Source organism: Pelophylax lessonae, assembly GCF_965119305.1.
Source record: "Pelophylax lessonae genome assembly, chromosome: 4".
NCBI classification, from domain to species: Eukaryota; Metazoa; Chordata; class Amphibia; order Anura; family Ranidae; genus Pelophylax; species Pelophylax lessonae.
In genome coordinates, this window is record NC_138771.1 from 496,330,638 (window position 1) to 496,357,192 (window position 26,555).

Here is a 26,555-nt window from a genome sequence, read left to right on the forward strand (position 1 = left end):
GTAACTTTGATTGAGTTCTGGTGTTTCCAGTGAAGGGAACTGTTAATACTACAGCATTTCTAGTTCCAGTCTGGAGAGGCCCTTTTCTGTTCCACCATGACTATACCCCGTGTGCAAACCAGCTCCATAAAGACTTGCTTGGACCAGTTTGGTGGGAAAGAACTAAATGTTTCCAATATGGAAATGCAAGTGCTTGGGGGTGTTTTTGTCTTTGGGCAAAAATCCACTGCTGTGGTGGCTCCCAGGCACCACAACTACAGCTATAAATGACTCTACGCCCATAGTTATGCCCTAAAGCAGGGCTTCCCAAACTTTTTTTGGTCCAAGACCCACTTCTGAATACAGTTTTTTTTTTCGGGACCCACTTGCTTTTAAATTAAATATTGTAAAGCGCTACAGAATTTGTTGGCGCTATATAAATGCAAATAATAATAATAATAATAATAATACATATTTTAAAAGGGAGGGGGATGTTAAATTAAAAATATCAATTTACTACTTTTCAATTTATTATTGAATACACTTGCCAGATGTTCTAAGAGAGGCGGTCATAAACCTGTGGCATGTGTGGCATATAAGCGGAGTTGTAAGTAATCAGCACCCTCATAGACAGTATAAGGCAGGCAGAGGACAGAAATCAACCACCCCAGGACAGTGATCAGCAGGCTATATGGCACTCACCCTCCTTCCTCTCCCAGCGGTCCACAGTGAAGGTGAAGCCCCTGTTTGCCCTCTCCAGGGCCCAGCACACCTCACCCAGAGTCTCCATGATGAGGAGCTCTATGCTGGTCTTGGTGTCCTGGTTCTTTTCCTTCAGATCCTCTACTGAGGTCACAGAAGCTGCCATGAACTCCTGACACTGCCAGGCCACCTGGCCCTCTATGACACCGAGGCTGCCGTCTCTGCCCGCTATAGCTGAGAGAGTCTCGCAGCCAGTCTAGCCACCACCGCTGCCACCAGCAGGAACGAGGAGCTGGCTCGGCACCCCATGAACATATCCTACATAACAGCCCACATACGTACTCACTGATGCAAGTATTCTCCTCGTGGGAAATACAGACCAGCCTCCGTAAACTGCGTAGGCGGGGTCCTGAATCCATTGCGATTGGACTGCTCTGGCTCTCTGTAATTTGCGCTGGCTTGCACAGCACAATTTAACTGGGTCCGCTCTCAGTGATTTCCGGCTCAGCGCGACCTACTCAAACACAGCTCGTGACCCACCAGTGGGTCCCGACCCACAGTTTGGGAACTCCTGCCCTAAAGTAATGCTTTGTGAATGAGAACATGTAACAAAAATAAAGTAAGTGTTATCCCAAGTTGAATGCAAAATGGAAAATATAAAGTATCACTGCATGATAAATGCTTATTAACCACTTAAGGACCGGCCTATTTCTGACACTTGTTTACAAGTTAAAATATTTTTTTTTTTTGCTAAAAAATTACTTAGAACAGCCAAAATTATATATTTTTTTAACAGAGACCCTAGAGAATAAAATGGAGATCATTGCAATATTTTTTTATCACACTGTATTTTCACAGGGGTCTTGCAAATGCATTTTTTTTTTTAAAAAAATACACTTTTCTGAATTAAAAAATTAAAAAACAGTAAAGATAGCCCATTGTTTTTCTATAATGTGAAAGATAATGTTACGCCGAGTAAATACACAACATGTCATGCTTCAAAATTGCGAACGCTCGTGGAATGGCGACAAACATTGCTACTTAAAAGTCCCCATAGGCAACATTTTAAAAATTTCTACAGGTAAGTTAGAGGAGGTCTAAAGCTAAAATTATTGCTCTCGCTCTAAGGATCGTGGCGATACATCACGTGTGTGGTTTCATCACTGTTTACATATGTGGGTGAGACGTGCGAATGCCTTCGCTTCTGCGCGCGAGCTAACGGGGACGGGCGCTTTAATTATTTTAATTATTTTTTTTCCTATTTCGTTTATCTTTTTTCATTTATTTTTACACTGCCCTTTAAAAAAAAAAAATTGATCACTTATATTCCTACTACAAGGAATGTAAACATCCCCTGTAATAGAAATAAGCAGGACAGGATCTCTTTAATCTGAGATCTGGGGTAAAAAAAGACCTCAGATCCCACATCTACACTAAAAAGCAAAAAAAAAAGGTATTTTTCTTTTCATTCCCTGTTGCTAGGAAGTGACGTATGACATTGCTCCGGTCCTCCAAGGTCATAGAGTCGAGTGGGGGCCATCTTGCCCTCACTCAACTTCCTGCCTAAGAGGAGAGCGGACTGGATTGTTTTCCCCACTACGGACGGCCCTGGTATGCGGGGAAAATGACTGGGAAGCAGCGGGAAGGGGTTTAACGGGACAGGTTGCACTCAGAACAGGCCTCGCCATGGTCGACCAAAGTAGTTGAGTGCACGTACTCAGCATCACATCCAGAGGTTGTCTTTGGAAAATAGACGTATGAGTGCTCAGACTAGAGGTGAAACAACTAATCCACTAAGTTGATAATAATCGATAATGAAAATCGTTGTCAACGATTTTCATTATTGATTAGTTGGTCTGCATATAACGCTCTCCTCCCTGCCTGTCAGCTCCGTCCCCTATGTACAAGCCGCTGTGTACACTGTGTCTCAGAGCGCCGCTCTGCGCTCACGTGACTGCCCACCTCTCTCCTCCTTTCCTCTCTGCCTTCTTGCTGATGTCAGTGAGGGATTCTCTGCCCCCCGTTTGCAGTCAGATCGAGAAAGGAGAGAAGCAGCAGTCGATCACTTGAGCGCCAAGCTGCGCTATATAATACAGTATATAGCGGCTTGCTTTTTAAAATAAAATCAGTTAAGGTACAATAGTACTGGGAGCATTCTGTGCATGCCCTGCTACAAATGTTACTTTGTATGATTTTATTACCAAACTTGCTCAAGGATTCCAAAGCCCATGAAAATGGGGATTAAGGGTGGCTCTACAGGTTGATCATAGCTAGAAACAACTGGGGTTTGCAAGAATCAGCAAAGAAAAAAAAAAGTTGAGCATTTGGAATAACAGAAGTGAAACATAGTGCCCCATCATTGCTGTTCCCGGGGGGGAATAGTGCCCCATCATTGGTGTTCCCGGGGTAAATAGTGCACCATCATTGGTGTTCCCGGGGGGGAATAGTGTCCCATCATTGGTGTTCCCGAGGGAAATAGTGTCCCATCATTGGTGTTCCGGGGGGAATAGTGCTTCATCATTGGTGTTACTGGGGGGGTAATAGTGTCCCGTCATTAGTTTTCCCGGGGGAATAGTCCCCCATCATTGGTGTTCCTGGGGGGAATAGTGCCCCATCATTGGTGTTCCCGGGGGGAATAGTGCCCCATCATTGGTGTTCCCAGGGGGAATAGTGCCCCATCATTAGTGTTCCCAGGGGGTTATGGTGCTCCATCATTGGTGTTACCGGGCGGAACAGTGCCCCATCATTGGTGTTTCAGGTGGAAATAGTGCCCCATCATTGGTGGGGAATAGTGCCCCATCATTGGTGTTCCCGGGGGAATAGTCCCCCATCATTGGTGTTCCCGGGGGGGAATAGTACCCCATCATTGGTGTTCCTGGGAGGAATAGTGCCCCATCATTGGTGTTCCCGGGGAAATAGTGCCCCATCATTAGTGTTTTAGGTGGAAATAGTGTTCCATCATTGGTGTTTCCAGGGAGGACAGTGCCCCATCATCCCATCATTGTTGTTCCTGGGGGAATAGAGCTCCATGATGGTGTTACCGGGTGGAACAGTGCCCCATCATTGGTGTTCCCGGGGGAACAGTGCCCCATCATTGGTGTTCCCGGGGGGAACAGTGCCCCATCATTGGTGTTCCCAGAGGAAATAGTGCTCCATCATTGGTGTTGCCTGGGGGAACAGTGCCCCATCATTGGTGTTCCCAGGGGGAACAGTGCCCCATCATTGGTGTTCCCGGGGGGAACAGTGCCTCATCATCGATGTTCCCGGGGGGAATAGTGCCCCATCATTGGTGTTCCCGGGGGGGAATAGTGCCCCATCATTGGTGTTCCTGGGGGGGGAATAGTGCCCCATCATTGGTGTTCTGGGGGGGGAAGTGCCCCATCATTGGTGTTCCCGGGGGAATAGTGCCCCATCATTGGTGTTCCCGGGGGGAACAGTGCCCCATCATTGGTGTTCCCGGGGGGAATAGTGCCCCATCATTGGTGTTCCCGGGGGGAATAGTGCCCCATCATTGGTGTTCCCGGGGGGATTAGTGCCCCATCATTGGTGTTCCTGGGGGGGGAATAGTGCCCCATCATTGGTGTTCCGGGGGGGGGGAAGTGCCCCATCATTGGTGTTCCTGGGGGGAACAGTGCCCCATCATCGGTGTTCCCAGGGGGAGAAGTGCCCCATCATTGGTGTTCCCGGGGGGGGAATAGTGCCCCATCATTGGTGTTCCTGGGGGGGGAATAGTGCCCCATCATTGGTATTCCGGGGGGGAGAAGTGCCCCATCATTGGTGTTCCCGGGGGAATAGTGCCCCATCATTGGTGTTCCCGGGGGGAACAGTGCCCCATCATCGGTGTTCCCGGGGGGAATAGTGCCCCATCATTGGTGTTCCCGGGGAGAATAGTGCCCCATCATTGGTGTTCCTGGGGGGGGAATAGTGCCCCATCATTGGTGTTCCTGGGGGGGGGGGAGTGCCCCATCATTGGTGTTCCCGGGGGAATAGTGCCCCATCATTGGAATTCCCGGGGGGAAAAGTGCCCCATCATTGGTGTTCCTGGGGGGGAATAGAGCCCCATCATTGGTTTTCCCAGGGGGAAAAGTGCCCCATCATTGGTATTCCCGGGGGAATAGTGCCCCATCATTGGTATTCCCCGGGGGGAATAGTGTCCCATCATTGGTATTCCCGGGGGGAATAGTGCCCCATCATTGGTGTTACGGGGGGGAATAGTGCCCCATCATTGGTGTTCCAGGGGGGAATAGTGCCCCATCATTGGTGTTACGGGGGGGAATAATGGTGTATCATTAGTGTTCCGGGGAGGGGGGGGGACAGTGCCCCATCATTGGTGGGGAATAGTGCCCCATCATTGGTGTTCAAAGTGGAATGGTGCCCCATCATTGGTGTTCCCGGGGGATATATATTTATATATGTTTTTATCACGCTTGAACAAGTAATCTTGTTTGTGAGTATGATGTACAGAAATTCCTTTTTATAATAAATTGTTGCAAAGGTAATGCGCTAGAATGATGAGCCCTCTGTATTCCTTTCAAGTTCATCTAAGTCTGAGAACCTGCACTGAACAGTTCTAGGCGATGGAGGGTCTGAGATCAGAGTCATTACTTCGGCTCACCACTCCTTAGCCTCCAGGCTTTATTGGGAAACACTTGCAGTTTCAAGCTTGGTCCATATGGATCCCACTGATCACCTGGAGCCTAAGAACTTTGGGATTAGGTTACAAGGCACATGATTTAACCAAGAGACCCTTCATACCACTGCCATGTCAACAGATCCTCATTTACTAGGACAACCACCTATCCACTCCTGTAGAGAGATACATCTTGGCTTTACCCCCATAGTTTAAGCTGCATCGCAGGTGTTTCACTTCTTTCCAAACCAGGGCCCTACCTACCTAACTCCTCCCGAAATCACCCACCTATACCCTTGGGTAAAAGGTGCCAGACCCTGCCACACTCCTGGCTGCCACAGAAGCAGAAACTATCTAATCAGCACTGCAGATAGATCACACTGGCAGTTCTGAATGATCATTAACTAGTGCATAGTGTGTTGCGAATAGTCATTACTGGCAAAGCAAGCTGGCGCAATTCACAAAATTATTTTTACAGAAAGAGGGGCAAGTGGCTAAAGGGTTGACTGTACCACCTACATAGGATTGGCTACAAAATGGGCTTTAGCATGGGGAGGATCTACAGTCAGCACAGACAGCAATAACAATTGTTTTTTATTCCACAACGGGATCACAGTGCTAGATGTACTTGGTCCCCTGGGGATCTTTCTTCTTTTTTATTTATTTTATTTTATATTTTGCTGTAATAGTTTTTCTTCTTTAACATGAAATACTTCCGATGATACTAGGTCTGGTCCAGTTCAACTCTTTATTTTGCCAGGAAAACCACAGAGTCTGAATTACAATATGTTTGGTTAGGCTTAGTTGTAGAAATGTACTAAATGTGACTGGGTCTCTCTCTCTCTCTCTGCTAGAAATACAAAGACGTAGAGCCCACCCTGAGCATTGAGGAGGTGGATGGGTTGGAGTTGGTGAAGAAGTTTTCAGAAGAGATGGAGAGTATGCTGCGTAGGAAAGTAGAAGCTGTAGAGGTAATGACAATTTTACTCCAATGCAATATCTATAGGCCTCACTGTGTGGTCCTGACAGGTTAAATAAGCTTTAAAGTCCTTCTATTCCTTTAAGTGTTCTGTCGGAGATAGCAAAAAAAATCTGACAGGGTGGCTAATCCTTCCCCACTACACCCAAAACTAGAAAAACAGTTTAGGCTGGTCCTACACTTTAATGTACTATGCATTCGAGCTAATTAATTTTTGTTCCCATTTTTATTTTCTCTCTTCAGAGATTGGTGGAGGCTGCGGAAGAGGCAGATTTAAATCACGAGTTTAATGAATCTATGGTGGTGAGAATAATATTTTAACATAGAATGTTAGAGAGAATGATTTCTGTAGTACAATCCTTCAGTATATTGGAAATCTGCCATGTATATACAGCAATGTTTTGTGCGTTGTTTAGGATCTTACATAAAACAGTAGCAATTGTTTCTAGCTTACTCCTAGACATCAGTCTTTAGGACTGCGGTCTAATAAATACTCCTTTATTTTCAGCCAGTACGGGTTCTTTCACCCCAATTCACAACAATGATTTCTCTATTTAATATTTTTTCATCTTCTCCCCTTGGATAAATCCAAAAAAATCAACTCCAGCCTGTGTATATTGTCCAAGAAAAAGTACACTTCCTTCCACCTTATTTTAGCCAATGGATTGTAAACTAGAGTATACACTTCTTGTTGTAGCAGATTCCCTGGATCAGGGTTTTTAAGCCAGGGTTCTGTAAAACTCTAGGGTCAGGGCCAGCCTTTGGGGTGTGCGAGCTGTGCGGCTGCACAGGGCGCAATGGGCAACAGGGGCGCCATGCGGTCATCACAGCTCGCAGATGATCAGGCCGCACAGCGGGAGGTAAGCGGCGATCGCGGCCTGGAGGTTCAGTGTGGTGGTCTCTGATGTAAGGGGGGCTCTGTGTGGGGGGGTCTCTGATGTAAGGGAAGCTCTGTGTGGGGGTCTCTGGTGTAAGGGGGGCTCTGTGTGGGGGGGTCTCTGATGTAAGGGGGGCTCTGTGGGGGGAGTCTCTGATGTAAGGGGGGCTCTGTGGGGGTCTCTAATGTAAGGGGGTCTTTGATGTAAGGGTGGGGCTCTGTGGGGATCTCTAATGTAAAGGGGTATTTGATGTAAGGGGAGCTCTGTGATGGGTCTCTAATGTAAGGGGGGCTAAGTTATTAGTGATCATAAAAAGTCAAATAAAGTGCAAAAAAGTGCAAGAAAATGTGCGGGGGTCACGCGCGGTGGGGGGCGCCACAGGATTAGCTCGCACAGGGCGCCTGAACACCTAAGGCCGGCCCTGCCTAGGGTTCCTCCAATGGTTGCTAGGGGTTCCTTGAGCAGTAAGCAATTTTCGCCTCTTGGAGTAGTAACGATTGACAGCAATGATCTTTTTTAACTATCTGTAAGGAGGGATTCTTCCTAATGACCACAGGTGTAAGGCTCATCCTTCCCACTTTCACACTAATGTAATGTGAGCTGTAAATATAATAATCATTACCAGAAGTTCCCTGAAGTCAGAACGTTTTTTGAAGGGTTCCTCCAAGTTAAAAAGGTTGACAAAGGCTGCCCTGGATGGTAAAGCCATTGTGATGCAAAGGTTAAGGTGGGCTTTGTGGTTTCACTGAGCAGCATCTTGGACGATATAGTCAGGCTGGAGTTGATTTTTTAGATTTCTCCAAGAGGTCTCCCTTGGTCCTGAAGCCTGACCAATATAATTGATCTTGATCTTTGCAGTGAAGGTCAGAAGTAAAGGTGAATGTTTACCCTTATGGGGCTGGTGGAGGCTTTCTTTCGAGGAGCACGTATACTCGTTGCATAATGGGAACACCTGTTCTGATAAATTGTCTAAAGCTCCCCCAGGGTACACAGAAAGCAAAATAGAAAAATGGGAGGAGTTTTAACCATTTCCTTTTCTTTCTAAAAGGAATCAAAAATATTTTAGATTTACATTCACTTTTATAAACCACCCATTTTAACCACTTAAGCCCCGGAAGATTTTACTCCCTTCCTGACCAGGGCCTACTTTGCGATTCGGCACTGCGTGACTTTAACGGACAATTGCGCGGTCGTGCGACGCTGTACCTAAACAAATTTGACGTCCTTTTTTTCCCACAAACAGAGCTTTCTTTTGGTGGTATTTGATCACCTGTGCGATTTTTTTGATCATGCGCTATAAACAAAAAAAGAGCGACAATTTTGCAAAAATAACAATATTTTTCACATTTTTTTATATGAATTTCCCCCCCAAAAAAATGTAAACTAAATTTTTTAACATTTTTGGCCAGTTTGTTTTCTGCTACCTATGTTTGGTAAAAAAAAAATCACAATAAGTGTATTTTGATTGGTTTGCGCAAAAGTTATTGCGTTTACTAACTAAGGGAAAGATTTTTGTCATTTTTGTTTTTGTAACGAGTAATGGCGGCGATCTGCGATTTTTTTTTGCGGGACTGCGACATTGCGGCGGACAGATCGGACCCTTGACTGACATTTTTGACACTTTTGGGGGTACCAGTGACATTACTACAGTAAACAGTGCTATACATATGCACTGTTACTGTAAAAATGACACTGGCAGGGAAGGGGTTAAATTTATTGGGGAAGGAGGGGTTACGTGTGTCCCTAGGGGCGTGTTTCTAACTGTGCAGGGATGTGGCTTTACATGTAACAGCAGAGATCTACGGTCCTACATAGCAGGATCGTTAGATCTCTGCTGTTACACAGGAAAGAATGACAGGCGGCTTTGTTTACACCAGCCGCCTGCCTTTCTCCCTTCACAGCGGACAATCGCGAGTGACCGGCGGACATCGGGCCCGCCGGTCACACGCGGGGACTTGGTAGGGAACGAGCCGGAGCGGGAGCGTGCCTCCGGCGGTGCGCGCGCTCGCCCGCTATTGGCTCACAGGCTAGTGACGTACCGATACGTCACTTTGCCTGGCCGGGGCTGACCGCCGCAGTATATGTACTTGCGGCGGTCGGCAAGCGGTTAAAGCTAAACTCCAGGCACAAAAACTTCAAATATACAGGTGCATCTCATAAAATTAGAATATCATCAAAAAGTTAATTTATTTCAGTAATTCAATCCAAAAACTCATATTTTATATAGATGTGTTACACACACAGTGATATATTTTAAGAATGTATTTCTTTTAATTTTGATGATTATGACAGCTAGTGAAAACCCCAAATTCAGTATCTCAGAAAATTAGAATATTACATAAGACCAATAAAAAAAAAAAGATTTTTAATACAGAAATGTTGGCTTATTGAAAAGTATGTCCATGTACAGTATAGTATGTACTCAATACTTGGTCGGGGCTCATTTTGTTTGAATTACTGCATCAATGCAGCGTGGCATGGAGGCGATCAGCTTGTAGCACTGCTGAGGTGTTATGGGAAGCCCAGGTTGCTTTGATAGGGGCTTTCAGTTTGTTTGCATTGTTGGGTCTGGTGTCTCATGTTCCTCTTGACAATACCCCACAGATTCTTGATGGGGTTTAGGTCAGGAGAGTTTGCTGGCCAATTAAGCACTGTGATACCATGATCATTAAACCAGGTATTGGTACTTTTGGCGGTGTGGGCAGGTGCCAAGTCCTGTTGGAAAATGAAATCAGCATCTTCATAAAGCTGGTCAACAGGGGGAAGCATGAAGTGCTCTAGAATTTCCTGGTAAAGGGCTGGGCTCACTTTGGACTTGATAAAACACAGTGGACCAACACCAGTAGATGACATGGCTGCCCAAATCATCACTGACTGTGGAAACTTCACACTGGACCTCATACAACTTGGATTCTGAGCCTCTCCACTCTTCCTCCAGACTCTGGGAACTTGATTTCCAAATGAAATGGTACATTTTCCACAGTCAGTGATGATTTAGGGAGCTAATCATTTTAGTCATTATATAAATATATGATATGCATCATATAAAGTGTCTGTGTTTACTGTGCCTGTAACTTCTCTGCAGTTCGAATACTACAATTCAGTGCGAATTAACGAAAAGGATGAAGATGATAATTATGTGGAGCTGGGGAATGAATTTATTTTGGAGCATAATGAGCACTTTAATAATCTGATGGTGAACACAACACTTAGCAACATTCAGCTTCCTACTAATGTGTACAACAAAGGTGAGTTCCAGGGAACTGCTACAGGGATCATAGAAGCCGATGGTGAGAAATGAGCTGCTTTTTCAATGGCTCCTTCGTCTGGGAGGAAGAACATAAACTGTTTCCTAAATGTGTATAAATAATTCCCTATCCAAATAAAATAACTGATTGACTGATGATAAGGATTGAAGTAGCTTGTCTTTTTCATAGTATAGTTGACAGAACTGGCTTGCGTTCAGCTGTATCAACTGTGTGACTAACTACTTTACAATGAAGTCATCCAGGCTTCGGAGAAAGTTAAATTCTGGCCAAACTACTAAATACCTAATACATTTACTTAAATGTAAACTTTCTAATTTCCTAACGGATTTGTAATTCTGTTTACTGAGACTGGTTGAAAGTTGTTTACAGACCAGTCCTCACAGAGTGCTCATTCCAAAGTTTCAATTAGAGAAAGAGAACTTCAAAGCAAGCTGTTCTATTTTCCTTTGCTTACTCATATTGCTCTACGAGCACTCTCATGTGGTAAATCTTTATTTGTAAAACAAACATTGTGTATATACTGTGCATAGTAAAAAGACAAAAAATAACAACTTAAAGCGGAGTTCCACACATTGTTACATGTTGGAAAGAAAGCCCACCCGCAGTACAGTTATAAATAGATATCCTTTATGTTTTCTTAATACCTTTTATTCCTGTATACAGTACAGATGGCACTTCCGGTCCTGGCCATCTAGGCAATTTTGTCATTAACCGATTCCTAAAGGGCTCATGGGATATCGGCGTCATCTATCCCAGGAGTCCTCAGGAAGCCTTAATAGTGAAATCTCGCAGTATTTCGAGACCAAACATGACATGATCGGGAGGAGTTAGGCACCATTTTTGAGAAACAGGATCTGCTGGGAGGAAGTACAGAAGCTGCGTTTGGGACACTGCCAGATTAATTGATTGACAGGTTGCCATAACAATGGGATGGGAACTTCTGCCGCTGCAGCCATCACTATGGCAATCTGTAGTCAAGACAGTACACTGCGCAGTGCCATCACTACGCATGTGCAAAATCAGTAGGTGCATGCTGGGTAGGCAGCTGCACTGAAACCCGCAAACAAATAGGAGAGGGCTTCAGATGCCCACATCATAAATGTGTGCCCCCTGCCTGTGAGTAATAACAGATTTATAAGTAAAAAGAATTATTACATTTGTAATAGTATTCTAATTTGATTGTACAAGTACAGAGAATAACCACGGTGCTTTTTTAAAAAAAAAATTCCAGAGACTGGAGCTTCGCTTTAAAAACATATAAACATGTATAGAAAAACAAAAATAAAATTGACCAAAAACACTATAGTTTCCCTTTAAAGCATACATGTGAGCTGTCTTGATGTCTTTACACTCCTCCCTAATGGAATATATCCCCAACCTCTGGCCCCATTCAAAAATGCCAAGCATAGTGTCCTTACAAGTTATCAACATACCCCAGGCTTGTCACGTGGGTTGAATGGTGCCTAAAGCTAGCTATAGATGGACAGAAATTCGGCTGGTTTTGCAGAGACCATTTGTGGCTGTTCTTATTCCAAAGGAGTCGATCACTAGGTGAATGTTGGTATGGGAATGTTCGAAAATTTGTTTTCGATCAGAGCATGCCAGTCAGCTGCAGCTCTGATCTGAGTCCCCGCTGTCAAAATACAATCTCGCAGCAGGGAGGATTCCGTTCAGGTTTTTTCGCTCATCTAACTTGCTGGCATGCGAATAATAACTTTTTTAGGAAGTTGCTCTTTGCAGAATCCGGTAGGACCTTAGATGGTATCTGTTTATATTAGAAATTTTTATTCATATCACCCACCTTATTAATACTGCTTGCTGTTTTATAACATGCATACTTTGATTCAAACTTTTCTCGTAATTTCTAAATGAATGATTTTTTTGCAGATGCAGACATTCTCAATGGCGTGTACATGTCTGAAGCCCTGAATCCTGTCTTCGTGGAAAACTTCCAAAGGGATCCCACATTAACCTGGCAGTATTTTGGAAGCTCCACAGGGTTTTTCCGGCTTTACCCAGGTAAATGTCCTTTCAGTAGAGTAGCTTATACAGTTTTTGAATACTAAGTGTGGAGTAATTCATTTCTACATTTCTGCTCACTTTGGATTCTTGTTGGGTGCTTTTAAAGTTTTCCTCAAAAATCCAGATTTTTTTTCATCAGTTTATGTTGATCTGGTGATTTCTTTTATTCTTCTCTTAGGTATAAAATGGATGCCAGATGAGAACGGCGTCATCTCGTTTGATTGTAGAAACCGTGGATGGTGAGGATTATCCCTAGTTACACATGCGGTGCCGGGAACGTGCTACAGAATGTTTATGGCACAAGACTTAAAATTAAAACTCAGAAAATATGCACATTAAGCATGAACAAGAGTAAATACATGAGTCAGAATGTCCATCAGACAAAAAATAAACAAAAAACAACCAAAGTCATTGAGACTAATACCAGTAGTACATTCAGGATATCACAAAATCAGTATCCTAGCATGCTATAAAAATTAAACAGGACACTCAGAACCGGATGCAGTACAATATTTAAAATATAATCTCTATTCTTGAGACGTGTGGAAGTAAGAAATAAACATAGAGCAATAAAACAGTGCAGAGCAACATCTGCATATGTAAACTTCAGACAAGTGTAACCCTACATAGGCCATATTGTTAAAACATTTTCCATCATCCAGTAAATTGCACAGATCAGAAAAATAGTGCAGTGGCAACTGAGCTTTCTACGCCATATCGAAAGTTTAGAACAATCCAAAACTTGACCACAGATCAGAACTAACATAGCATTACCTGTGTCTTGAGTGTCTAGCCATGGGCCCCATATCTCAATAAACTTTCAAGCGCATCCCCTTGTCTCCTATGTTATTTATAGATTGGCAGTGCTAATTTTTTCATCTTAACCTGACCCTAACACTTAACCTGACCCTAACACTTTGTATAATTAAAGTTAATATTTAACATTTCTGGATGTAAACCAACCAATAAAATCTTGCACAAGCTGCAACATATATTATTTAATGTTGGCTGCATATTGATATGTATTACATGTTTCCTCCCAGCCCCAACACCCCTTTAAAAAGGTTTCACATGTTCATGAGGTAGGACAGACTTCTCAATCACGTGGCCGCTGTGATTGGCTGTCACAGTGGTTACATGATTGGTAGCTTCTCCTGCTGGCTCCAGATCATGACTATAGACCAGAAGCAGTCTATGAGAGCTGAGTCACTGTGCTGGGAGCACACATTGATTGTGCTCTCTTCTTGGAAACCTTGACCATCCATGGACCCATATGTGAGCTGCGTGGACAGTAAAGCCTGTCCTGTTTGCCACAGCACATATGGATTACATGGGCAACAAGAGTTTAAGAAGTAACACTTTACATTCTTGATCCACTAAGTGACCAGATGCCTTTGGGGATTACAAAAAGGATTTTACATTGTTCGATGAAAAACTGGTTAAACTTTTATAAGGGTTTCTTCCTTCCCTCAGGATTAACTGCTGATTTACAGTTTTTTGTCTTTTTTTTGTCTTTGAGTTGAATGCATTGTAAATGTAATTTCCAAATTTCTTTCCAGTCTATCTAATTCTACAGCTTTTTAAAAAAAAAAACACTTGGTGATTCTGACATGGAGGTTCTTGTTCAGACAATTCCTATGGTGTGTGGTGACAAATTGTCTCCCAGTTGTGCTCCTGCATTATCACTCTATTACAAGCTTTCCTGGCATAGGCTAGCAAACTAATATCATCCAGTTAGGGTTCCATCTAACACCTAATTCTATAAACTCAACCCCCTAAAAGGAAACGCTTCCTCATTATGATATGCTGTCTGGGTTAGGTTGAACTGTTGCTTTCATATTATGTTATGGTAACACTCACAAGTGCCTAGTTAAGATTTGGAGATGCATATACCAGAAGTGTCCTGCTTTTGTTCACTCTAATCTCCTATTTTAGATTTGCAATGTCTGCTACTCTTTTCTTTTTCTTTGTGGAAATCACGATATAGACCCTGGTGTGTAACCATGTTAATGCTTATGTTACTAGTGCCGTGCGCAGCACCTTATATTTTCCACTTCCGATTTTTTTATTTCTTTTCTCTGTAATAATGGAAAATATACTACTTTCAATAAATAAAATCTGATTTAAAAAGAACTAAACCCTATAAGCCCAAAACGTAACTGAGAAGAGCGGAAATAGAAAACAACAAACATACATACTCACATCCGTGCTGCAGTATCAGTATCGGTGCAGTACTGCAATTGTCCCCCTTGGCTTGAGAATTGAGCAGTAGTCGCTACGTTCTCAGTTCACTTAGAGCAGTGACTGTCAGTTACCGCTCTCCATTCTGCCCATCCAGCACCACTAGAGCGCCAGTCTGTGGAGGGGGCAGGAGCAGCTGGGTCTGAGTTTCAGTCACGTGCTGAGAGGCTGAGTCAGCTGCTGATCAGGCACCTGGGTGGATCCCAGCATTATTGTTGGCATCCTGCCAGAAGCTAAAGCAACTCTGTGATGTCAGCCAACAGCAGACGGCTGATTCTGGGTTACAGGAAAGCACAAGTAAGTGCACTTCTGTGACCCAGACAAGCAGTATAGCCAAAAACTTTGGCCATACTTCTCTTTAAAACCTTATCAGTATCAAAAGCTAATGCTTTACTTAAGTCCTTAAAGTAAATCAACTCTAAAGCTAGACACTTACCTGTATGATGGTGATCAATGATAATCATATTATCTGTTCAGTTGTGTCTGACACTTGACAATTTTGTTGGCCAACTCTCTCCACATTTTTTATTCTTGAACTGCTTCCTTTAGTTGTTTCTTATTCTGGTGCCAGACCTTATGATGTTTAATCATTGGGTTCTTTGGCGGCCTGTCTTCCTTTCTTCCGCTAACCAATCTGAGAAAAGTGAGTTCAGTCACATTACATGTCTGAAATAGAGCCTAAATTTTATCATTTTGGACATCCAATGACTTGTCTGGTTTTATGCGCTGCGGTATCTGATTGTTTGTTATCTTTGCTGGCCATGTAATGTGCAAGAGTTTTCATGGTCCAACTTTCACAACTGAAGGTAGATATGAAAAACACAATAGTGTGGGCTAATCTGCATTTGGTTCCCAGTAGGGCTGCAACTAACGATTAATTTGTCTGTCGACTAATCTATTGATTATTTTTACGATTAGTCGACTAATCTAACGATTATTTTTATTTTATTTTTTTTGCTTAATTGAGTGTTTTTTTGATTAGCTAATTAATCCTGTAATTAATACAGACCCCTCAGTAAGCCCCCTCCCAGTACAGACCCTACAGTAAGCCCTCCCACCTAGTACAGACCACTTAGTAAGCCCCCCTCCCAGTACAGACCCCTCAGTAAGCCCTCCCACCTAGTACAGACCACTTAGTAAGCCCCCCCTCCCAGTACAGACCCGTCAGTAAGCCCTCCCACCTAGTACAGACCACTTACTAAGCCCCCCTCCCAGTACAGACCCCTCAGTAAGCCCTCCCACCTAGTACAGACCACTTAGTAAGCCCCCCCTCCCAGTACAGACCCCTCTGTAAGCCCTCCCACCTAGTACAGACCACTTAGTAAGCCCCCCCTCCCAGTGCAGACCCCTCAGTAAGCCCTCCCACCTAGTACAGACCACTTAGTAAGCCCCCCTCCCAGTGCAGACCCCTCAGTAAGCCCTCCCACCTAGTACAGTATGTACTAGGTGGGAGGGCTTACTGAGGGGTCTGTACTGGGAGGGGGGGCTTACTAAGTGGTATGTACTAGGTGGGAGGGCTTACTGAGGGGTCTGTACTGGAAGGGGGGCTTACTAAGGGGTCTGTACTGTACAGACCACTTAGTAAGCCCCCCTCCCAATACACTAGTACAGACCACTCAGTAAGCCCTCCAACCTAGTACAAACCCCTTAGTAAGCCCCCCCTCCCAGTGCAGACCCCTCAGTAAGCCCTCCCACCTAGTACAGACTGTACTAGGTGGGAGGGCTTACTGAGGGGTCTGCACTGGGAGGGGGGGCTTACTAAGGGGTCTGTACTAGGTGGGAGGGCTTACTGAGGGGTCTGTACTGGGAGGGGGGCTTACTAAGTGGTCTGTACTGTACAGACCACTTAGTAAGCCCCCCTCCCAGTACAGACCCCCCAGTAAGCCCTCCCACCTAGAACAGGCCATTACAAGCCGCCACAGTACAGTACAAGCCGGTGTAGGGCCGCACATGTGACATCTCTAAGTAGGGGTGATCGGGGAGGATGGCGTTGCGGCAGAAGCTGTGGCGGAGTACAGGGGTGCTGGAGCTCACCTCGTCTCCGACATCGGTGTGGACGGAGCCCGGCGAGGGAATTTCAAGTGGCGCGGCGGCCGGCCAGAGGGCGTGTGACGTCACGCGTTGACGCGTCAACGCTTTTCACGCACGTCGAAGATTTTTTGTAGTCGACGCGCCGTGGCAGCCCTAGTTCCCAGGCTAACATCCTTGCTTTTCCATGCTCAGTTCATGCTCATCATTGCAATTTGGTCCCAGTGCGATTCGGTGCATTATTTGTGGACTGCATTCATCACTTCTGTTTAATCTGCCACCCCAGAAAAATGTAATCCTGCACATATTCAATTTCCTCACTGTCAATTGCTATTTTGATATACTGTATTCTTTCCTTGCAGTGATCATGATCTTGGTCTTCTTGAGGTTCAGTGAGAGGTCAAATGGCTCAAGATCTCACTTTCTTCTTTGATCCTTTTGACCAGATGTTTCAGACCATCTTCAGTTTCTAAAGCGGAGGGTCATGTCATTGACAAATTTAAGATTATTGATGTCCTTTCCTCCAATCTTCACTTCTTTTTCTAATTATTCTGGCTCTAGCTTCTTTATGATCTTTTCTGCATACAGGTTAAACAAGAATGGAGAAAGAAAGAAACTTGCCATACCCCCCCCCCCCCCCATCCTATCGTAAACCAATCAATGTCCCCATGGTGTTCCGGCAGTGGCTTTTTGGTGTTGTTGTATACCAACTTAGCGCTTGTAGGGCTCTCCACAACTTGTCATGAATGACAAAGTTGAAAGCTTAAGAAAAAGTAAGGTCCACCCTAAAGGCATTTATAAATGGAATCTACCACTGCGCCTCAGAACTACCAATATGTCAGCAGAGGAGTAGGTACAATAAAAAAACTCCACAACAATAACAAAATAAATGAATTAATAAAGCTGCCACTTTCTAAAATAGAAATAAAAAACAAGTCTACCTCCTATAGCGGTAAAAAGAGGGTAAACAGTGGCGCATGACATAAAAAACACCCGTGATCAAGAGTGGATAAATCAATAATAAATACTGGAGTTCATAATAAAGGTAAAAATTAGTTGAAGTTCATATACAGTAGGTGACAATCCTGATGTTATCCGTTCACCAAGTGACACCGCTCCCTATAGGTAATTCACTCACCAGATAACTGGCATATATTTGCATATCCAGCAAGATGGGAGAAAAGCTTTAGACAGATATAGTATCTGTATGAGATTTCACCAGCTCATTAGCACTCCATAACAACGGTTAAATGGAGAAAAAAATGGAAAAAAACATAGCATGATACCGTAGTGGAAAATGTATTCAAATAAAAAATCTTCATATATAAACTCACATTTCATAGAGGATCAAACAAGCAGAATAGATACACAAATGACGCTTATCATCTCATGGTAGCGGTGGATACCAGTGAAGTGATCTCAATGTTTCTGCTCATAGTCTCCGAACTCCGTAATGTCACTTCCGGTTTGGACGTCACTAAACAAATCTAGTTGCCCTGCAGCCACGTCCCGATGCATTTCGTCATCATGACTTTGTCCTGGGATTGGCTAGGGGTAAAGGTCTTATATCCAATTTATATAGGTTTTGTATTGCAATCTGTTTCTCCGATCCCCTTCCTTACATGAGCAGATGGGGAATTGCAACACACTTTGAAGACTTAGGCACTAGTATTTAATATTAATTTATCCACTCTTGATCATGGGTATTTTTCATGTCATGCGCCCCTGTTTACCCTCTTTTTACTGCTATAGGAGGTAGACATTTTTTTTAAAGTTGAAAGCTTGTAGTCAGTAAAGCACATGTGGAGGCCACAGCCTCAATGGAATACGGCTCGAACTTCTGGTATTTCTCTTTCAAGGGTTGATGCCAGATGTTGTATGATTTTAAGGAGAATCTTACTAGCATGGGGGGTTGAGGGCAATTGTTTTAAAATTGAAGCAGTCCTTGCAATCACTCTTTTTTTTATATAGTTTCCAGTTCTTTTGCCATGTGTTGGTTTCCCAGATTTTCTGGTAAAGGGCTGTGATTGTTTTGGGTGGGACAGGCCTCAGAAATTCTGTGTGTATAGTATTGATGCTTGGGGCCTTATTATTTGGCAGTTGGCAGATCTCTCAAGCGACTTCATCCTTAAAGATAGCTGGCTCAATTTCCAGTCACTTTCCTCACCTTTCTGAGATGGTGCTGAATCTTGTTGTTGCTGGCGTACAGCTCTTCTGTATATTCTTGCCATCTGTTCTCGACAAATTGTGGTCAGACAGTGCTCTCACTTGTTTATCTTTGATTATGCCTTTGCGAGCAGTTAATGGTGTTGAAATCCTTTTGACTTGCACAAATACATTCCTGGTGTGGCACCCTCATGCCATCCCTTTTCTAGCTGCTTTCAATGCTGGATCCTTCTGTGTTCTATCTCCTTGCATCCTTCTGTATATCTGCTGCTTTGGCTGTTTGTTTTGGCTCGGCTATTTATACAGCCACTTGCATCTTTTCTCTGGCTTTTTTATATGGTATGTGAATTCTGTATTAATGATGGTCAGTTGTATTTCCTGGCACAGCTTGTCTGGTCTCTTCTTAGCACAGTCCAGTAGTTCTAAGATATTTTTCATTTCAAAGGCAAGTGTAGAAGGGATTTTGGTCATTTTGGATTTTCTGTCATTATCCCTGACAACTTTTGTCTGGAAGCCTGCTTTAATGAGTCCAGTGTGCTGTGTTGCCCGTCTCTCTAAAAGTTACTGGATAGATGTGGATCCAGTTGTAGCTTATAGTGTCAGAGGACACATGCTCCATATTGGAGAATGTCTGATCTGAGGTCTGTCTTTACTTTATAAGGTATATGGAAGGCCTGGGGGAGCACTTTAATCTTTGATATTGCCCCTATCCTTTAACATAAATATTTCACCTGTGTATTTGATATGAATAAATAATGGCAAACACATTGAATACAAGCAATGTTGACAGCTGCTTTAATCGGGGATTTAGTCTCTAAAGACCTGGAGCAGTACTAGAACAGCAATACAGATCCCATTCTAGTGTATTTAAAATGCCACCGAAATTCAAAAACTCCCTAAAGAATAGACTTCATATTTGAGTCCCCTCTCTTTATCCATTTTGATATGAATACACCTTCAACAACCTTCCAGTTCTTATTTTCTATCATTCTCTGTTTCTCGCTGTCTGTGTGAAACTGCCTGATCGATTTGATTGCAATATGTTTTTCTTTGCATAATTCATGTGTATTTTCTTGGCTTGAAAATTCTTCACATGATTCTTCTGTTTATTTTTGGATCTTGCATGTATCTGTTTGCTAAATGGATTTCCAGTGGAGTACCTTGACACATCTGAGCCCCAGTCCTAAGTAGACATCTAAGATCTATTTTCTTTTTTATTCCAGTACCCCCTTCTCTAAGACTTACCATTTGCAAACCCTTACCTACCCCTGCAGCCAACATACCCACCCACTTACCTCCTGTAGCTGAACCAAAGGACTCCATTTCTGCCCCTACTCGTTTCCTAAACTCTTAGATCTTCTCCCTCCAAACTTGGTGTCTCCAATAATAATATGTATTGTAACTCTAATTCCCCTTTTATACCTAAGCCCCCATCTTGTAATCCCCTCCACCTTGGTCGGTACATCCCCCGTCTCCAGGAGAGACAATTTAGCCACCTTTTTCCCCAAATATTTGTGATAGAGCCCTGGTGTTTAGAGATAGTAGACCCTAAAAGCATGCCAGGAAGGGGGACCTGGTTAATCCAAAACTTTTGCTAACCCTTTTTATACCCAGATATGTTTTGCCTGAAAATTCGAAAAATTTTGGAAATGAAAATGTTTTACAATCAGTACTCTTCTAGAATCTAAATTGACTTGAGATACTGTTACGCCTGTTGGTAAAATGTGTTTGTCCTGATTTTGCACTATGGGTCAAGCAAATCACTTTCAGCTTGCAACGAGGCATTGTGAGACTTGAGGTCTATGAGCTTGTAGCTGGATTTCTCAAAATGTTCTCTTTGTTTCTGACAACCTAGGTACATCCAGGCCGCCACATCTCCAAAAGACATCGTGATCGTGGTGGACATCAGTGGCAGCATGAAGGGGCTGAGAATGACCATTGCTAAACACACAATCAACACACTGCTTGACACTCTGGGCGAGAATGACTTTGTCAACATTATTGCAGTCAGTCTTCACTAGTCTCATTAGTGATTAAGGAAAACCAGTATGCAGACTACCATTAATGACCCATTCTTTAAACATACTAGTCATTTGACTTTTATGCTAATCTAATGGCTTTAAAACTTTGAATAACTGATAAAGGAGAAGTATGTACATTAGACCTTCTGACTTCATTCTGATTTTCCTGAACTGCATGTTTGTTTTGTTCAGTATTTCGAAAAACTGAAAAATGAATCATACGGCATTTTTAGATGAAGGGCATCGGTTGCAGATTCAGTTGTACCTTCTTTTCTGCTTTATTTTAGCCTGGGTGGGAAGGGAAAGTACTTTAGTGGGTTTACAGGATAAAGAGAGTGCAGAGTGGGTGGTCTCTGTATGTTAACATCCACTAGTAACCCATAGAGCAGGCAGGAGGTGGGGCAGTAGCAAAGCCTTTGCAGGCTCTGGAAAAGGGATCCATTTTTTTGGCTTAAGTTTTTATCTTTAAATGTCCAGTAGAGTTGGAAAAAATATTTGTTAGAAATTTACAGCGAACAAAAAAGCAGCATGTTCTAACTTCATGTCCCATGTAATTGATCATCATTTTTTTTTCTTTTTTCTTTTTTTGATTCTGTCTTCCAGTACAATGATTACGTCCATTATATTGAGCCGTGTTTTAAGGGGATCCTAGTTCAGGCTGACAGAGATAATAGAGAGGTGAGTTGTGTACTGATCATTCTGCTTGTATTATTATTATTGTTATGTTTATGAGCCATTTACATCAGTCTCTGCAGCGGAGGAGCTTATACCCTAATGTCCTCACCGCAGTCACCCACTATTATTATTATACATTTATTTTCTTTTTGAAAATTATTTTTATGTTTTTCTTTTCAACATAATATAAGCATGGCCGTGTCAGGAATCAACACAAAAAATAAAAAAACACAAAACATAAATGATTAATACATCAACACAGCAGAAAATACGAATCTATGTCAGGGTAAGAGCCCACAACAATTTCACATAAAGAATTAGTATTTTCCCACAATAATATCATATGTAACCAACTACGTTATCCAGATATACACTGTTCAAACAAATTAAAGAAACACTTTTTAATCAGAGTATAGCATCCAGACAATAAAACTCCTGGTATATTGATCTGGTCAGTTAGGTAGCAGAGGGGGTTGTTAATCTGTTTTAGCTGTATTGGTGTTAATGAAATTAGCAACAGGTGCACTAAATGGGCAACAATGAGACAACCTCCAAAACAGGAATGGTTATACAGGTGGAGGCCACTGAAATTTGTTTTCCCTACTCATCTTTTTTGACTGTTTTTCACTAGTTTTGCATTTGGCTAGGGTCAGTGTCACTACTGGTAGCATTAGGCGATACCTGGACCCTATAGAGGTTGACAAATGAAGAGAGATAACACCGCTCGGGCCAGTCAAGGTCCACGATTCAAGGTGGGTGCTGAATCTCGGCTCGCCACTGGGAGAAGTATAAAAGAAGAAAATGGTCGCACACCACCACAGAATCCAATGAAGAAAAGTTCCTTTATTTACATAAGTGGTACAAGGTACAGCAGGGTAGGACAGTAGACGCGTTTCACACGACTGCTACGTGTTTGTTCACTACCCCTATAGAGGTTGCAAAGGCAGTTCAACTCCTCCAGGATGGCACATCAATACTTGCCACTGCAAGAAGGTTTGCTGTGTCTCCCAGTTTCATGAGCATGGAGGAGATTCCAGGAGACAGGCAGTTACTCTAGGAGAACTGGACAGGGCCGTAGAAGGTCCTTAACCCATCAACAGGACCTGTATCTGCTCCTTTGTGCATGAAGGAACAGGATGAGCACTCCCAGAGCCCTACAAAATTACCTCCAGCAGGCCACTGGTGTGAATGTCTCTGACCAAACAATCAAAAGACTTCATGAGGGTGGCCTGAGGGCTCGACGTCCTCTAGTGGGCCTTTAGCTCACTGCCTGGCACCGTGGAGCTCGATTGGTATTTGCCATTGAACAGCACTGGCACCCTGTGCTTTTCACAGATGAGAGCAGATTTACCCTGAGCACATGTGACAGATGTAAAAGGGTCTGGAGCAGCCATGGAGAATGTTATGCTGCCTGTAACATCATTCAGCATGACCAGATTAGTGGTGGGTCAGTAAAGGTCTGGGGAGGCATATCCATGAAAGGGAGGCACAGACCTCTACAGGCTAGGCAATGGCACTCTGACTGCATTTAGGTATCAGGATGAAATCCTTGGACTCATTTTCAGACCCTACGCTGGTGCAGTGGGTCCTGGGTTCCTCCCGATGCATGACAATGCGTGGCCTCATGTGCTGAGAGTATGCAGCCAGTTCAGGAGTAGGGTTGAGCGAACCCGGACTGTATTGTTCGCAATCGTACCGGACTTTTGGGTATTCGGTACCCGGACATGGACCTGAACATTTCACTGTATGTTCGGGATACAGTCCGTTGTTCGGTAATGTTATTTCATGTTTTGGTGCAGTTTTAATGGCGCGGTTTCAACAGCTGCAAGGCAGCCAATCAGCAAGCGTTTAACTAATGTGCCCTTAGAAGCCATCACAGCCATGCCTACTAATGGCATGGCTGTGATTGGCCAGTGCAGCATGTGACCCAGCCTCTATATAAGCTAGAGTGACATAGCGCCGCACGTCACTCTGCTCTAACTATACTAGGGACAGATTCCTCATGCTGCTGAGGGAGAGATAGGAGATTATTGTAGGGGCAGGCTGGAGATTGCTTTCAGGGAAAGAATAGGAAGAATCTTCTTTAATCAGACAGCGATCTACATTGATTTTATTGTGTGGGGGTGCAGTGCACAATCTTTTTGCCCTGACCTGAGCCCAGTGAGGAGGAGGGAGAACAAAAAACTTTTATCAGTCTGTTAGGTGGGCGACGTGCAGCGGCCATGTAATGCAAGTTCAGTGCATATGTGTCTGCTTAATCTGGATTTAAAAAAGAAAAAAACTTTTTTCCTTTATATTTTACTTTGACATACAGTGTTTAGACACTGCTTTTCTAATCTGCTCTTCAAAAAGCACCAATGTAAGGGAAAAATAATTATTTTTCAGTTTTTAGGGAAAAATAATTATTTTTCAGTTTTTCATTAAAATGTTTTTTTTTTTATTCAATAGCGGAATAGAACAACAACAGTATCCAACCTGTTAGGCGTGCGGCGTGTATAAGCCATGTAATGCAAGCTCAGTGCATATGTGTCTGCTTAGTCTAGATTTAAAAAAGGAAAAACCTTTTCTCCTTCATATTTTACTTTGATATACAGTGTTTAGACACTGCTTTTCTAATCTGCTCTTCAAAAAGCACCAATGTAAGGGAAAAATAATTCTTTTTCAGTTTTTAGGGGAAAAAAAATATTTTTCAGTTTTTCATTCAAATGGGTTTTTTTTATTCAATAGCGGAATAGAACAACAACAGTATCCAACCTGTTAGGCATGCGGCGTGTAGCGGCCATGTAATGCAAGCTCAGTGCATATGTGTCTGCTTAATCTGGATTTAAAAAAAAAAAAACTTTTTTCCTTCATATTTTACTGTGACTTACAGCGTTTAGACACTGCAGTTCTAATCTGCTATTCAACAAGCACCAATTAAGGGGACAATTATTTTTCAGTTTTTCATTCATACTTTACTGTGACACTGTCATACAGCGTTTAGACACTGCTGTTCAAATCTGCTCTTCAAAAATCACCAATTAAAGGGAAAAATAAAACATTTTCAATCATACGTTACAGTGAGATTCACCCATTGGATACTGCTGTTGTATTCCGCTTTGCAATACAAACCCATTTAGGGGAAAAAAATTTAATTGCAGCCTAGTCTGCATATGTTATAGTTAGATACACCCATTGGATACTGTTGTTCTATTCTGCTTATAAATAAAAACCCATTTAGGGGAAAAAAATTAATTGCAGCCTAGTCTGCATATGTTACAGTGAGATACACCCATTGGATACTGTTGTTGTATTCTGCTTATCAATAAAAACCCATTTAGGGGGAAAAATGTAATTGCGGGCTAGTCTGCATATGTTACATTGAGATACACCCATTGGATACTGTTGTTCTATTCCGCTTATCAATAAAAACCCATTTAGGGGAAAAAAAATAAATTGCAGCCTAGTCTGCATATGTTACAGTGAGATACACCCATTGGATACTGTTATTGTATTCCGGTTATCAATAAAAACCCATTTAGGGGAAAAAATGTAATTGCGGGCTAATCTGCATATGTTACAGTGAGATACACCCATTGTATATTGTTGTTCTATTCCACTTATCAATAAAAACCCATTTAGGGGAAAAAAAAAAATTGCGGCCTAGTCTGCATATGTTACAGTGTGATACACCCATTGGATATTGTTGTTGTATTCTGCTTATCAATAAAAACCCATTTAGGGGAAAAAAAATTAATTGCGGGCTAGTCTGCATATGTTACAGTGAGATACACCCATTGGATACTGTTGTTCTATTCCGCTTATCAATAAATAAGTCAATAAGTCAATCAATAAGTCTGGCCAGCATGTGCAAGGTGGAGTTCCACCTTGTGGGCATGTCACATATGAGGCGGTGAGCGGGAAGGCCGAAGTTACGCTGCAGAGCTGACAGGGCGAGCAGCAGCAGGGTGAGAACGCCAAACGTGCGCACAGATGGTCCGCACTTTCTGCAGCAGCTCTGACATATCGGGGTAATTTTTAAGGAAGCTCTGTTACCACCAAATTCAGCACATGCGCCAGGCAAGGGATGTGGGTCAAACCCGCTATGCCCAGAGCTGCTACGAGATTTCGACCATTATCGCACACCACCAGGCCGGGCTTGAGGCTCACTGGCACCAACCACTCATCGCTCTGCTGTTCCATGCTCCTCCACAACTCCTGCGCCGTGTGGGGTTTTTCCCCCAAACAGGCAAGTTTTAAAACTGCCTGCTGTTGTTTACCCCTGGCTGTGCTGAAGTTGGTGGTGAAGGTGTTACGCTGACCGGATGAGGAGGCGGTAGAGGATGAGGAAGTGGAGTAGAAGGAGTTAGGAACAGGAGGCAAACTGAAGCGCCCTGCAATCCTCGGTGGTGGAAGGACATGCGCCAAACTGCTATGCGCCTCAGGCCGAGCGGCCACTGCATTTACCCAGTGTGCTGTTAGGGAGATATAACGTCCCTGACCGTGCTTACTGGTCCACGTATCCATAGTTAGGTGGACCTTGGCACAGATGGTGTTATGTAGTGCACACCTGATTTTGTTACCCACTTGGTTGTGCAGGGAAGGGATGGCTTGCCTGGAAAAGTAGTGGCGGCTGGTCACGACATACTGTGGGACAGCCACCGCCATAAGGCTTTTAAAACTCTGCGTCTCCACCAGACGGAATGACAGCATTTCAAAGGCCAGGAATTTTAAGATGCTGGCATTCAGGGCCAGGGATCGTGGGTGGGTAGGGGGGTACTTCTTCTTCCACTCCAGTGTTTGGGAGATAGAAAGCTGAACACTTCCACGGGACATTGAGGAGATGGTTGTTGGTGACCCAGGTGGTGGTGTTGCTGTCAGATCCTCTGTTTGCGGGGTGGCAGGTGCCACTGTCACTACAGAGGTGGATGAAGAGGCCGAGACTGCAGCAGCAGAAGAGTAAGCAGGAGGAGCCAGAGACCTTTC

General features: G+C 43.4%; 1 protein-coding gene across 1 annotated transcript in view; it reads left to right on the forward strand.

Annotated features, from left to right (window-relative positions):
- CACNA2D4 (calcium voltage-gated channel auxiliary subunit alpha2delta 4) overlaps positions 1-26,555 on the forward strand; it is a 414,350-nt gene that overhangs the window by 79,846 nt on the left and 307,949 nt on the right. Inside the window, exons 3-9 of the mRNA XM_082253648.1 lie at positions 6,166-6,282; positions 6,534-6,593; positions 10,254-10,416; positions 12,325-12,456; positions 12,638-12,698; positions 20,750-20,900; positions 21,519-21,593. Coding sequence (XP_082109774.1) covers positions 6,166-6,282; positions 6,534-6,593; positions 10,254-10,416; positions 12,325-12,456; positions 12,638-12,698; positions 20,750-20,900; positions 21,519-21,593 — 759 coding nt within the window. The remainder of the gene's footprint in view (positions 1-6,165; positions 6,283-6,533; positions 6,594-10,253; positions 10,417-12,324; positions 12,457-12,637; positions 12,699-20,749; positions 20,901-21,518; positions 21,594-26,555) is intronic.